The sequence below is a fragment of the Anoplopoma fimbria genome, chromosome 12, assembly GCF_027596085.1.
Source record: "Anoplopoma fimbria isolate UVic2021 breed Golden Eagle Sablefish chromosome 12, Afim_UVic_2022, whole genome shotgun sequence".
In the NCBI taxonomy this organism is placed as follows: Eukaryota; Metazoa; Chordata; class Actinopteri; order Perciformes; family Anoplopomatidae; genus Anoplopoma; species Anoplopoma fimbria.
This window is the reverse complement of record NC_072460.1, coordinates 15,587,288-15,600,405: the sequence shown is the minus strand read 5'-3', so window position 1 is coordinate 15,600,405 and position 13,118 is coordinate 15,587,288. Positions and strand designations below refer to the sequence as shown.

The window sequence follows — 13,118 nt, the reverse complement described above, 5'->3', positions numbered from 1 at the left end:
ATGAAGTTGAGTTGAGTTGAGCTGACAACATACTCTTGACAGTCCATGATGCCTCCGGTGATTTCCCCCTGATGCAAATGCTCTTTCGTCATCACTGTTGTCTCATAAAAAGCATCATAGGTGCACTGAGAAACAGCTCTGTGAAAGAGGACACCAGAGTGTAGACATCAAGAGAGGGATTGCCTCTGTTTAACTCTTTCCTTAAGGAAATCCAGCGTCAACATGAACTGCACTGCTATTTTGGTGAGTACTTTCAATGATCTGGGGGAAAACAGTAATAGTTAAGACCCCCCAAAGAAATTCACAATAGTTTGATAAATCAGAGTTCAATCAAGGTTATTAATTTATGTATGTACTTCAAATCTTAATGTTTTTACATGCAGTGTAGTAATATTAGACTGTTTGCCTTCTGCCACCAAAGAAAGGTCCTGATAGTTAGAGGAATATGCGCCACAGGATTCATAAAAAGAATAGTGTGCAAGACTTTTAGACATTACCTTCCAAGAATAATTCTGACTGCAAAATTCATCAAAGCTTTAAATACCATTTAGTTCACAGGAGCAGGTGGTGTGAGAAGATATTTTTCCAACAATATGACAATGAATAAGATTATTAAAGTGTTATTATTTGTGCATTTTAGCTCTTATTTGGTATAAGATAGTTAGGAAAGATAGGAAACACAATTGATGTTAATAATGTGACTCTAACATGTATCTATATTGTACTTGTGTTTCCAGTTATCACTGGGACTGATGGGGATGGTGTGTAGCAGCCCTTGTGATCCTCAGTGTAAATATACCACTAAATATCACACCCCGGACTTCAAACACGTGTCGGAGCTCCAGCACTCTTCAGTTGCGCCCTGGAATATAAGGTGAGTTTCCTTTCTGTTGGCCAGGATAGAGGAGAGAATAATTTCCTAATCAACGGTATAATGAGGGATGTTTAAATTTATACTAGCCCTTTTAAAAGATATTAAGAGTAAATGTAATTGAGTTACTTTGCAGAGCTGAACTTTATCTTAGGCTTCTAACAAGACCATCAGTCTAGTTGAAAGTGTCGTCAAACCACATCTGAATTAAAATTAAGAAAGTGATTAGGGCACACATCTTCTCCATCATTCCTTAAAGGCATTCATAGTGTTGCGTTTGGCTGTTCACATGAAAATTGGCAGAAATAGTTGTGTCAGGAATGGAAAAAGAGAGCTAGAGAAGTTCGAACCCTGCTTACCTCCAACATATCAAATCAATTGATGCATGCAACTGTGCAGCCATAAAAAGAAAACTTTGATTTAAATTGGGGGTTTTTTGCTGTGAAGGAACTTGAATGAAGTGTTGTAAATGCATTGAATCTTTAACTTAACAAATCATTGTATCAACAAAAAAAATTCTATGCACGACAGAACTGGCCGAAAGAAAAAATAAGAAAATGTCTTGATAAACAAAATTTGGACGAAGTGCATCAACAATTGAATTGTGCATCAAAAATATATATATGAAAATAACAAATATAGGTATCAATTAATTGATCAAATGTGACATGAATTGATATTTCAGTTTGAATTTGCTTTTTTATTTATTTACCTTTCTACTAATTACCCTATTTATCCACTCTTCTATTCATTTCTTTGTATTTATTCATGTATTTCTTTTTAAATAGATAAATGTAATTATTATTAAATGTATGTATTATTTAAGTATTTATTTATGCTTAATTTACACTTTGCATTTTCCCTAAACTTATTTATTTATGTATGTAAGTGTGTCAGGGGGTTCCTTTTAATAAAGAAAAAAATGTAAACAAAAATATCAATTTATGTCAAATTTGATGAATTGATTAATGCCAACATTTATTTTAAATATAATTTTGGTACATTTAACGGCATATTAATTCATTTATCGAGTTATTTATTTATTTATCTAAATGATTTCTGATTGTTCTGTTCTCCATAATTTGTCACTTCCACCCTTGTTTGCCAATCTGCTTCCATGTATGCCGTTTTCATTGACACTTTTCCCCCTTTTTTTCAGTGTTGATGCTAAACCCGGCAGAGAGCCCGCGTATATCCAGTATGCTAAGTGCAAGGATTGCACTGTGGAGCACATGATCGCCAAACCTATCATCCTCCAGGTTTCAGTCTACCAGATGATAATACGCAAAGACGACGGTCGCGCTTGGTGCCGGTGTCCCTTCGATCTGGCTGTTGGGTGTACATGTGTCAAGAAACAATGACAATGACCACCGGATATCAGGACAGGTCCTAGTCCTGGATGTAGTTGCAATGTTTTCATTTGCTGTACTTGGAATATTATTTGACCAAGTTTTACTGTATGGTGACTTTGGAATTTATTTTTCAACAACCTAGATGTTAGGTTTATCAATGTTTGATTGCATCAGTCTCACAGCACATTGGTCCATTATGGTCAAGCTCTCAAAAGTACATTTGTATTCATTGATATTTTCAGACAGACTTTGTATTAGCTTTGCAAATGTTATTCATAGGATACAATTTAAAACAGTATAACAAATATATTAAAGTCCATCCTTTATGATACGATGAATCAAATTGTATTGTTGAAACAGTAATTGTTGGAATAGTATGAGATTAAATGTCATAAATTGCTGTATTTTTGGCAGTGTCGTAGCTTTTTTAAGGGAATCCAATTTTGTGGATAAAAAACCCTACATTTTTTGTAAGACGTGGTACGTGTGCAGCATACGTTTATCACACTTTTATTACGTACCATGTAATGTGCAATAACAACAACTTGATACTTTCACAATATTTGTGTTCAATACAAATGTGAAAATTATTTTTCATAATGTGCATTATATAATGTTACCATTGTTGAGGTGACTGTACCCTAAATAAACATAATGAAATTAAAGTATAAGCAAAATGTGGACTTTTTGTATCAGTCACTTAGAAACACTAGAACATCTGTCCTAACCGTACACTATAAACAGTAGCTAAGCATGTGTTCACGTATCTTCATGTACTGGGGCTGCTTTCCATTGTTTGGGATCTGCGTCTTTCTTTCTAATGAAGAGAAATCCTGCAACGGCATACAATGATATGAGATGATAATGTATTCCTAGCTGTGTGGCAAACATTTCTGGAGGCCAACATCCGTTTCAATATTTCAATGCACAAAACCAGCTCCATAAATAAATGGCCTTCCCAGTTTGGTGTGGAAAAACTTGACTGGCCTGCACAGAGATCTGACCTCACCATCCAACACCTTTGGGATGAACTGAAACATCAACTGTGAGCCAGATCTGATTACCCAACATCTGTGTTTGACCTCAATAATGCTCTGAATGAGGTCAAATCCTTAGAGTCACGTTCAACATCTGTCAGAAAGCCTAAAACCAGAAGAGTGGAGGCTGGTATCGACCTTTTTACAGCAGACATCATCAAAAATATGCGATTGCATGTTGGTTATGGAAGTGGTGTTTTATCCCGGCCATCCAGACGAGTAAGCAAGCTTTTAAACATTGAATTAAATATTTATAATAATATAATATTAAAGTAACAAACATGTACCTGAGAAATGTGCTCTGCCTGAAATATATTTTGTAACTCTCAAATACTGTGTAATATACTTTCTGTCAGGTATTTAAATGATATTCCATCCAACAATTAATTTGTCTCCTGCTTTAATGTTAATAATAATAATAATACATTTTTTTTATAGAGCGCTTTTCAGAGTACTCAAAGACGCTTTACAGACATTTAAAAACAGCATATAAAAACTACACACTAAAAACTTAAAACTTAAAACACACAGCATTAGTCAGACATTAAAAGCAGTTTTGAAGAGGTGAGTTTTGATTTCTGATTTGAACATTGAAAGGTTATTGCAGTCTCGGACATCGGCCCTGTTCAAGTAAAGAAAACAGACCCTGAATAAAAGTATGTAGGCATGGTGTCTACATAACGAATCAGTAATCTCTTTTAAATCACTTCTTAAAACACATTTTTACAGAATGGCTTTTATGTGATGTCGTCGTTTTAATGCTTCATTTTCATTTAATTTTATTATTTTATCTTATATTCGTTTACTATATTTTACCTATTTCACTTGATTTTATTTATTTTATTTATTTTGTTCGTTTATTTGATTGTCACTTGTTATTTCATTTTGTTTCTTTGTTTAGTTTTATCCTAACGATCGTTCTTAATGTTTCTTCTATTGCACTGTTTTGCTGGCTTGTCTGTCGAAGCACTTTGTAAACCTTGTTTTTAAAAGGTGCTATATAAATAAAAGTTATTATTATTATTATATTACATACCAGGCCATTTGGTGTCGATGATGTGTAGTACCAACATCTAGCCAGCAGGTGGCAACAAAAACATCTGCTGAGAGATATTTCTTCTTCCGGGTTAATACTTCTTCCTTTCCTGTCGGCCATTTATCGTATACGGTGGGTGTCCGTCGAGCTCTCATCATAAAAACGGTTAAAAATACGTTTTTCTATCGCTACAAAGCACTTTTCTGTGATCTATGTCACAGTTAACGTGACGGTGTAGTTGTAAGCGGCCTTTGGGTGGCGTTTAGGGCCGGAATTGTGATTAAATGTCAAGATGTTTGCAAGTGTGTCAGTGGCCACATGCGGCCGTGATGAGCGTGCTAACTGTGCTAAGTGGAGTTGATAGTTTATCTGAAAAATCATTAAAAGAAAAGCACGCTTTGTTTTTTCATACGGTGGTATTTATCCACGTGTCTTTGGGAGCACGCCACTGTTGCGCCATTAAGCGTCTCCTCGAGTATTAGCAGAGTTACGGTAACGTCGTGTCTGATTTTGGTTTTTTTTGGTCAAATGTCTTTCAGATTTGTAGGCGACCACCTGAACAACCTGTAAACATGCAGAACGACGCTGGTGAATTTGTGGACCTTTACGTCCCACGTAAATGGTGAGTATTGTCAAAGTACCAAGCCTTAAGCCTGTCTTTAAAAATGTTTAGATTGTACAATAGTGACTGTTCAGATAAATATTCCCATTACTATTAGATTGCATGTGTGAGCTGCGTTTGCATATGGTTAAGGTTGTGCCAATTTTAAACTCCTTTTAGAGTAGTTTTAATTGTCATCAATGCCTCATATCTTATAAGATGGTCATGTTTGTAGGAAGAACCACAAGTCAACTTTTCCTGAGATCAGACAGAAACAAGCCCTGTTTAGCTTTGTGATCAGGCATTTTCTTTTTTTTACTGATAAAAAAAATGTTTTATTATTATTAATATATTTTTTAAGTAGTTTAGCTAAAGAAGAAGAAACATTTTCTAAACCATCAAAGGAACACTTCATCTGTCGGGTTATGAAAAATATTCAACTTCAATGCAGGAAAGTGATGCATAAAAAATTATCTGAAAATAACTAAAGCTGTTAAATTAAATGAGTGGAGTAGAAGTATAGACTAGCATAACATTAATAAAATAAAATAAAAGTACAAGTATGGTAAGTAATAACTGTATTTGAGTAACTGTACCTAGTTATTCTGTCATAGGGTAATTGGAGGTTAACAATGAATTTAATATTTCTGGGGACTGGCCTGTAGTGTCAATACTTAGTTCAGAAAATCTGAAATTGTTTCATTGAGGTGAAGCTGAAAGTGTTGTTATGCAAAGTTTTGGTGTGAATGATGGCGAGATGTAAATAAGATGAACAATGAATTAAACTATTGCATGTCTGTATTGCAGCTCTGCTAGCAACAGAATCATTGGAGCAAAGGACCACGCCTCCATCCAGATGAACATTGCTGAGGTGAGTTGAGAAGTTCAGTCTTAAAGTTTATTCTTTCATATGAAATGGAAAGAATAAAACTAGATAAGTGTGTCCTGATTGAACAGCTAATGTACATGCTGTGTTTATGGTTAATATCAGTTATGTTTAATAACTCCTATAATATTACAAAGACTAGGTATCAAGACCCCAACAATACCTTTATAATCATCTTGGTGTACTATATTGCAATATAATGAAACCATTTTCTTAAGCTGAATTAAGTCAAATAAAAAATTGACAGGTATAAAATTCTTTAAATTTACCACATTTGCCTCCATACAAGTTTCTATTTAAAAATGACACTTTTAAAAAAGTGTGGTTGTAAACTCCTGCTACAGGTCTAGACCACTTGTAAAAAAAAAAAAAAAAAAAAAAAATGTCCTAAGAGCAAATTAAAAATACTAGACAATTGGTGAATATGGCAAGTTCTCCTGTATCACATGTAAAAGCCACTAAAGAACCAATGTTTGTCGAGTGGTTCTTGCATGAGGCCAAATGTCGACATAGATGGTATTTGCTAGCTTTAACCCCAATGCGTTCAGATTATTTGTGAATTTTATGTTATTCTTTGACAGCTTGCTATTTGCAATAAGGTAGCCCACAGGCTTTGTGACACAGGCTGTTACTGTCTGTTTACAAATATAAACAAAGTAAACTCAAACACTAGGCTCTGTGTCGGTGGTAAATATTTGCATGAAGTCAGCCACATGAGTAAACCGCGCCATGATGGATGTGAGGTTCAATGGTTGAGGAAAAACTGGCGCTGTAACATAACGTGAAGATGGAAAATTATATTTATCAAACAGGGTCCATACCATGGAAACGGGAAAACAACTGGAATTGTTTCTTCAGCAATTGATACTGTTATAAATCTAGCTCTCACTGTAAATGTTGTTGGTGAGAACATTAAATGTTCTGATGCAGTGTTCTCTGTCCTCTGCAGGTGGACAAGGTGACTGGTCGCTTCAACGGTCAGTTCAAGACCTACGCTATCTGTGGCGCCATCCGCAGAATGGTAAGCCTCAGTTGAATCTCCGTTGCTTTGTACTTTACCCACCGTCATCTGAACATAGTTTGCTTGTCCGTCATTGTGCAATGCAATGTTCTTGCTATCGGCTCATATTTTCTCTTTTTCTTATTTTACCTTTTGTCAGTTGCTCCTGTAGCACAGGTTTTATTTGTCTTCTGGGACATTCACATTAATTACCTAGACTGACAGGAGCTCAGTTCAACTACTTAATACATTAAAATGTATTAGTCAATTAATATTCTGTCTAACAAGATCCTGTGGTAAGCACTGAACATGGATTTATATTCTAGTAATTTCAGTTGGTGGGTGGTCTAGTAGATAATAACTTGTGGGGTAGTTTTTCATCCTTCATAAAGAATTAGACAACAGAGGAAGGTTTTTAGAATGTGTTTTTACAGTGGAAACCTTGACCCAGAAACCTTCCTCTGCCATAAAATGTTCTTATAAATGCTGAAAGCTTTTGTCTGAACAGATTGTTTTTCCTCCTGCAGGGTGAGTCTGATGACTCCATCCTGAGGCTGGCAAAGAATGATTCTGTTGTCGCAAAGTAAGAATCTGTTCTCAAGTGTCCTAAATGTAGCTGAGTTACACTGTTCATAACAGTTTATTTTTATTTTTTATAGACGTGACCATAGTGTGGTGCAGGCTTTTCTGTGATGCTGTACTATAATCATGCATGATTTATGTTTGATAAGCTAGTTCCTCAAAGCAGAAGTTGTTCCTCTCTGTCAGAGAATACATCTTGTAATTGTTGAAACAGTCCTATACAGTAAATTAAAACAAACTCTAGTTCACAGACTTTAAAATAATGAAATATATCGGCCTTTTTCACAGCAGACGTTTTGGCAATCATTCCTTTTGCAATTTAAATTCAACAACTAACTATTATTTTCCTCTTCTGTTTCACAGGAACCTCTAAGTGTGACGCTGGAGCAGTGGAAACTTTGTAAAAAATAAAATGGGGGAAAAAAACTTTTGTTGCAATTGTCATTTCTCTACAACGAATGAAAGACCCAAACTGTGTTCCTTACATGAGTGTGTCAAGACACTGTCTTAGTCTATGTTTTGTACCAATCTTCAACTCACTGGACACTTTGATGTTTCCATGGTGAGACCTGAAAATGATGTGAGGTTTTTTGAATCATGGAGCCAGTAGACTCCTATTCCCTGAATTCATTAAATCTGTGGCTTTAAATTGGTGAAGTTTTGGTTTAGAAATGGTTGTAATAAAGACGATGTATAGTCAACACTACCACCAACAAATGGTAAGGTTTTTTTGTTTTTTTTTCCTAGGTTAATGTTTTGGTCAAAGCAAAAATAATCTTTTGCCTGAGCCAGAGTTGACACTCCGTCTGATGAACGGGCAAGTCTGTCATCTCAGCAACGCAAACTTCAAACAGTGCACACATGCAAATACAAAGACCATGTTTTTGTTAGACAGGTGATAGGCCCCTAACGTTAACTAAATGGGCATAGATATAAAACAGGTTTATATCAATGCCTTTAAGATAACATTTCTCTATCAACAGCGGTGTGCAGTCGGCTCCGCTGGTCTGAAGTCAACCGTATTGAAAGCAAAGCAACGTGGTCAATGGTTTATTAAGGAATTGATCTTGATACATGTTTATTGGTCAAGTTGCATGAATTTAAGTGTAAAAATGTTGATGTATAGTAGTATGCAATATAAACATAAGTTGTTGGCACTACGTCTTAACCGTTAGGAGTGAGGCCATGGTATGCGAATTGGTTAAGAAAGCCTTCCTCTAACTCATTTAAATAGCTGCGATCGAGGTAATGTTTCTTTAAGGTCACAATCCTTACAGGTACTGACAGAAATATCAAGTTATGAACCAAGACTCCATCCTTAGTGTGATTTATTCCAGAATAGTGCAGCATGTCAAGTTTCCTTCAAAATGAGAAAAAAAACTTGTTTTACACTTCTAAAAGGGCAACAAGTATAAAAGGAAAGTCTGGACTACACTTTCTAGTAAATAGTCCTAATTGGAAACTTGTTCAACTGATGCTCCCTTTCTTCAGAAATAGTCAACAGCACATAAGTGGTGAAACGTTACAGAGTTCAGTTACGCAAGCAAACTGAAGTAATGTTAATGCATAAATTATTCTAAGTTCATTCTGAAATGAGCCATTCTGAATAATGAATAATTTTACATTTTGTACATTAAGTCGGTTTTGATACAGATACTTTTAGATACGTTTTTAACGTAGGACTAAATATAAATAAATGCTCACTTTCTTTCATAGCATAGTGTAATTTTGAATTTATTATAATTATAATTTTCTTAATTGTATGTAAATATAATCTTCAGAATGACTCGTATATTTATCTTCTTTTTTTAACATGTTTTTTTTTCATTGGTTATTCCTATTTATCTGGTATGTTCTGCATCTCTTATTTTTTTTTTGTATAAACTTGAGAATTCAACAACAACTCTCACTGTCATGGCCATTAAAACCTGCGGTGAAGAGCGGTGCTTTCGCTTAACCAATAGGAAAGAAGCTCTTGTGGCTCTCGACCAATTGGATTCAGCTGTTTATTCTGCCTTGTAATGCCACTATAAATGGCCTCGCCTGGTGTAAATCGGTGTTCGCGTCTCACACAGCACTCCTTGAAGCGCAGCTGTGAGAGTTAAATAATCAGTCTCTTCTTCCTCATCTCAACCCCGTCAGACACATCTTCAGGAAGCATGGTGAGTGTGGGACAATGGGACGTTTTCTTTTTTATTTAACCAGGCTCACAGCCATTATATAATTAACACCAGTCTTGTCACATTCCTCTTTTTTCTTGTCTACTGTGTGTAGTGTTGTATCCTATGTTTTTATTTTATATTTTAGTAGCAATATATTTTAGTAACATTATATTCTTGATATTTTGTATTACATCGATGTTCTATAACTTCATATATCTCCTAGTCTTTAAATTGTTATCTTCTTTTTTTAACCACCTATGTAAAAGTTCTTCCTAATATTATTTATGAATCAGACACTTAATCTGTAATCTTTTTATGTTTTACTACTGGCTATGAAAACTGTGTGCTTACGAAAATTAGATATTTTATGTAATTTCATATATATATATATATATATATATAGATGTGTGTATGTTTTCTCTCATTATGATTTTATTCATGGATATTCAACTATCTGTTCGTCTGAATAAACTGATTCATTTTAAGACTATAAATAGAAGGGCAGCATGTGTCAGGTGACTCGGTCATGATGTTGCTGTATCTGGTACTTTACAAAGAGTCCTTTCATCCCTCCTCCTCCCTTTGGACCTCTGCTGTCTTCAACATATCCGATGATCTGAAACTCTGAAACATCCAATTCGACATGGTTAAACGTATAGATGTCTAGCAGTATTTAATGGTTAAATGTTACATATTGCCCGCTTTCCTCCAGCGTGAGTGTATATCGGTCCACGTCGGTCAGGCTGGTGTCCAGATTGGCAATGCCTGCTGGGAGCTTTACTGCCTGGAACATGGCCTCCAGCCTGACGGACGGATGCCCAGTGGCACGACCTCGGAAGGAACAGATGATTCCTTCAACACCTTCTTCAGTGAGACTGGAGCTGGAAAGCACGTCCCCAGAGCTGTCTTTGTGGACTTGGAGCCCACGGTCATTGGTAACCTCCTTAAATACAGATCCCTCTTTTATCTCATAAAGTCAAACCCTCAAGTGATTTCTGATTTGAATCGGTCTATTCAGATGAGGTGCGCTCTGGGGCCTACCGCCAGCTGTTTCACCCTGAGCAGCTGATCACTGGCAAGGAGGATGCTGCCAACAACTACGCCCGTGGACACTACACTGTTGGCAAAGAGATCATTGAACTGGTGCTGGACAGGATCCGCAAATTGGTGGGTAAATTCAGATCAGGAGAGGTTCCTTTCTAATCAGACCGGACCACTGTGACCTAGTAGACTTATACTGGTTCAAAGATTACAGTACAATCCTAAATTAAAATTTTCCTTCCATTTTTAGTGGTGTGATGGCAAAAAAAAGACTATATCTCAAAAATTCGATAAATTATATTAAACTATATCTGCATGTCTTGACACCCTTCAGGGTAGAGGGAAAAAAATGTATTCATGATATTCTAAAGAGGTCGTTTGCTTTTGATAGCAGTGATACACTACCAGCAACTTACCAGTTTAGCCAGCTCGCAGAACTCATGGTTAGTGGCTGTTGTTCCTTCATCTCAAGTCAGTGTAAACCAACAAAAGTTCAGAATGTTATGCTTTTACTTTATTATCATCTATAGTGGTTACTTGCATGGAAACACAAAATTCAAATGATAAGGAAATAAATAATTATAGTTTTATTTCAGTATATGCTTTGTTAAAAAATAAATCTTTGCATTAGTAGTTATGTATTATATGCTGCTTTGAGCTAGTGTTACAAAGTTTAAGGGGCTATAATTCCCACCCTTATATCTATTACATATTGCTGTGAAAACTTTTCCTTCACACAACTGGAAGTTTCTTGCCAAAAACTAAAATTTACAAGATAACATTTGAACTCTTCATGCTCGCGTTATAATAAACCTTTGCCAAATACACATTTTTTTTGAGCTGAATACATCATAATGTAACATAATGCAACCTCCATTACTGTTAGCTGTCAGTGCCAGTATTTAGCCAATATAGCTAACCTAACTAGCTTTCCTCCTGCTTACTATTATCTATTTCACCCACTTTAGCTTGTGTAAAAGCTCCACACAGCCAATTTTAAATGCACAAACCTATGATGGTATTTAAAAAAATTGACTTTCTGTGTCAAAATTAGCAATAAATCAATTTCCAGCTAAACAATTTTACTGCATCTCCTATATATGATCAGTGTCTCTCCCTCTGCCCTCAGGCTGACAGGTGCACCGGCCTTCAGGGCTTCCTGGTTTTCCACAGCTTCGGAGGTGGCACCGGCTCTGGTTTCACCTCCCTGCTGATGGAGCGTCTCTCTGTCGACTACGGCAAGAAGTCCAAGCTGGAGTTCTCCATCTACCCAGCTCCCCAGGTATCCACCGCTGTGGTGGAGCCCTACAACGCCATCCTGACCACCCACACCACCCTAGAGCACTCTGACTGTGCATTCATGGTAGATAACGAGGCCATCTACGATATCTGCCATAGGAACCTCGATATTGAGCGTCCTTCTTACACCAACCTGAACAGGTTGATCAGTCAGATTGTCTCCTCCATCACTGCTTCCCTTCGTTTTGATGGCGCCCTCAATGTTGATCTGACAGAGTTCCAGACCAACTTGGTGCCATATCCTCGTATCCACTTCCCTCTAGCCACCTATGCCCCCGTCATCTCTGCTGAGAAGGCGTACCATGAGCAGTTAACGGTGTCAGAAATCACCAACGCCTGCTTCGAGCCGGCCAATCAGTTGGTGAAATGTGACCCTCGCCACGGCAAATACATGGCTTGCTGCCTTTTGTATCGTGGTGATGTGGTGCCCAAAGATGTGAATGCTGCAATTGCCACTATCAAAACCAAGCGCTCCATCCAGTTTGTGGACTGGTGCCCCACTGGTTTCAAGGTTGGCATCAACTACCAGCCGCCCACTGTGGTTCCTGGTGGAGACCTGGCCAAGGTCCAGAGGGCTGTGTGCATGCTGAGCAACACCACTGCTATTGCAGAGGCCTGGGCTCGGCTTGACCACAAGTTTGATCTGATGTACGCCAAGCGTGCCTTTGTTCACTGGTATGTGGGTGAGGGTATGGAGGAGGGAGAGTTCTCTGAGGCCAGAGAGGACATGGCGGCGCTGGAGAAGGATTATGAGGAGGTTGGCACAGATAGTGTAGGAGAGGGGGAGGAGGAAGATGATGGAGAGTTTTAAACAAATCTGTACTCTCAATAACTTAACTAAGAAATAAATTCTGTTCAGTAACTGCACTATTGTTTACTGTCTTTGATAGCAGTTATTCTGCTCACACTATATAGTAAGTCAGTGTTAAACATTAACATAACTTATCCGGGTTGTATATTAATTTAGTTGTCAATTAGAAGATCTAAACTGATTGTACTGTAAAGCAAGACATTATCTTGCTCCACTCACTTTAGTCACATAGGCGCAGTGGTGTTCTACAGATGTTTGTAGTCCACACCAGTCTGTCTGAGAAGAAACACGGATCTTTAAAAAATGTTTTGATGTTTTAAATGTTGTTCAGACTAAATGTAGTTAATTACTTTTGAGACATCATGCCTGTCCCTAATAAAAACAAGCTAACAATATATAAACTAAGCCCTTCTGATAAACTGAAACCAAGCAAAAAAATA

General features: G+C 36.9%; 2 protein-coding genes across 4 annotated transcripts; both read left to right on the top strand.

Annotated features, from left to right (window-relative positions):
- The first annotated feature begins 4,357 nt into the window (after positions 1 to 4,357).
- rps21 (ribosomal protein S21) lies at positions 4,358 to 8,068 on the top strand. 3 transcript variants are annotated; one of them, XM_054609396.1, is made up of 6 exons: positions 4,358 to 4,428; positions 4,836 to 4,918; positions 5,705 to 5,768; positions 6,733 to 6,804; positions 7,311 to 7,366; positions 7,729 to 8,068. In XM_054609396.1, exons 2-6 carry the CDS (start codon positions 4,869 to 4,871, stop codon positions 7,736 to 7,738), a joined length of 252 nt encoding a protein of 83 aa, XP_054465371.1. In that variant the 5' UTR covers positions 4,358 to 4,428; positions 4,836 to 4,868; the 3' UTR covers positions 7,739 to 8,068. The 3 variants fall into 3 exon arrangements, with proteins under 3 accessions (XP_054465371.1, XP_054465373.1, XP_054465372.1); XM_054609397.1 differs by having other exon boundaries at positions 4,425 to 4,461; XM_054609398.1 differs by lacking the exon at positions 7,729 to 8,068 and having other exon boundaries at positions 7,311 to 7,370.
- Positions 8,069 to 9,422: 1,354 nt separating this feature from the next.
- On the top strand, positions 9,423 to 12,764 carry LOC129099946 (tubulin alpha chain-like). Its single transcript, XM_054609407.1, has 4 exons — positions 9,423 to 9,527; positions 10,240 to 10,462; positions 10,546 to 10,694; positions 11,698 to 12,764. Exons 1-4 carry the CDS (start codon positions 9,525 to 9,527, stop codon positions 12,676 to 12,678), a joined length of 1,356 nt encoding a protein of 451 aa, XP_054465382.1. The 5' UTR covers positions 9,423 to 9,524; the 3' UTR covers positions 12,679 to 12,764.
- The last annotated feature ends 354 nt before the right edge of the window (positions 12,765 to 13,118 follow it).

What these genes read in the sequence shown, in the direction of transcription:
- rps21 (XM_054609396.1), top strand. Translation starts at nt 4,869, where the DNA reads ATGCAGAACGACGCTGGTGAATTTGTGGACCTTTACGTCCCACGTAAA. An exon ending in CTTTACGTCCCACGTAAATG is followed by an intron (nt 4,919 to 5,704) that starts GTGAGTATTGTC and finishes TCTGTATTGCAG; the next exon opens with CTCTGCTAGCAACAGAATCA. An exon ending in GTGGCGCCATCCGCAGAATG is followed by an intron (nt 6,805 to 7,310) that starts GTAAGCCTCAGT and finishes TTCCTCCTGCAG; the next exon opens with GGTGAGTCTGATGACTCCAT.
- LOC129099946 (XM_054609407.1), top strand. An exon ending in CTTGGAGCCCACGGTCATTG is followed by an intron (nt 10,463 to 10,545) that starts GTAACCTCCTTA and finishes CGGTCTATTCAG; the next exon opens with ATGAGGTGCGCTCTGGGGCC. An exon ending in TGGACAGGATCCGCAAATTG is followed by an intron (nt 10,695 to 11,697) that starts GTGGGTAAATTC and finishes CTCTGCCCTCAG; the next exon opens with GCTGACAGGTGCACCGGCCT.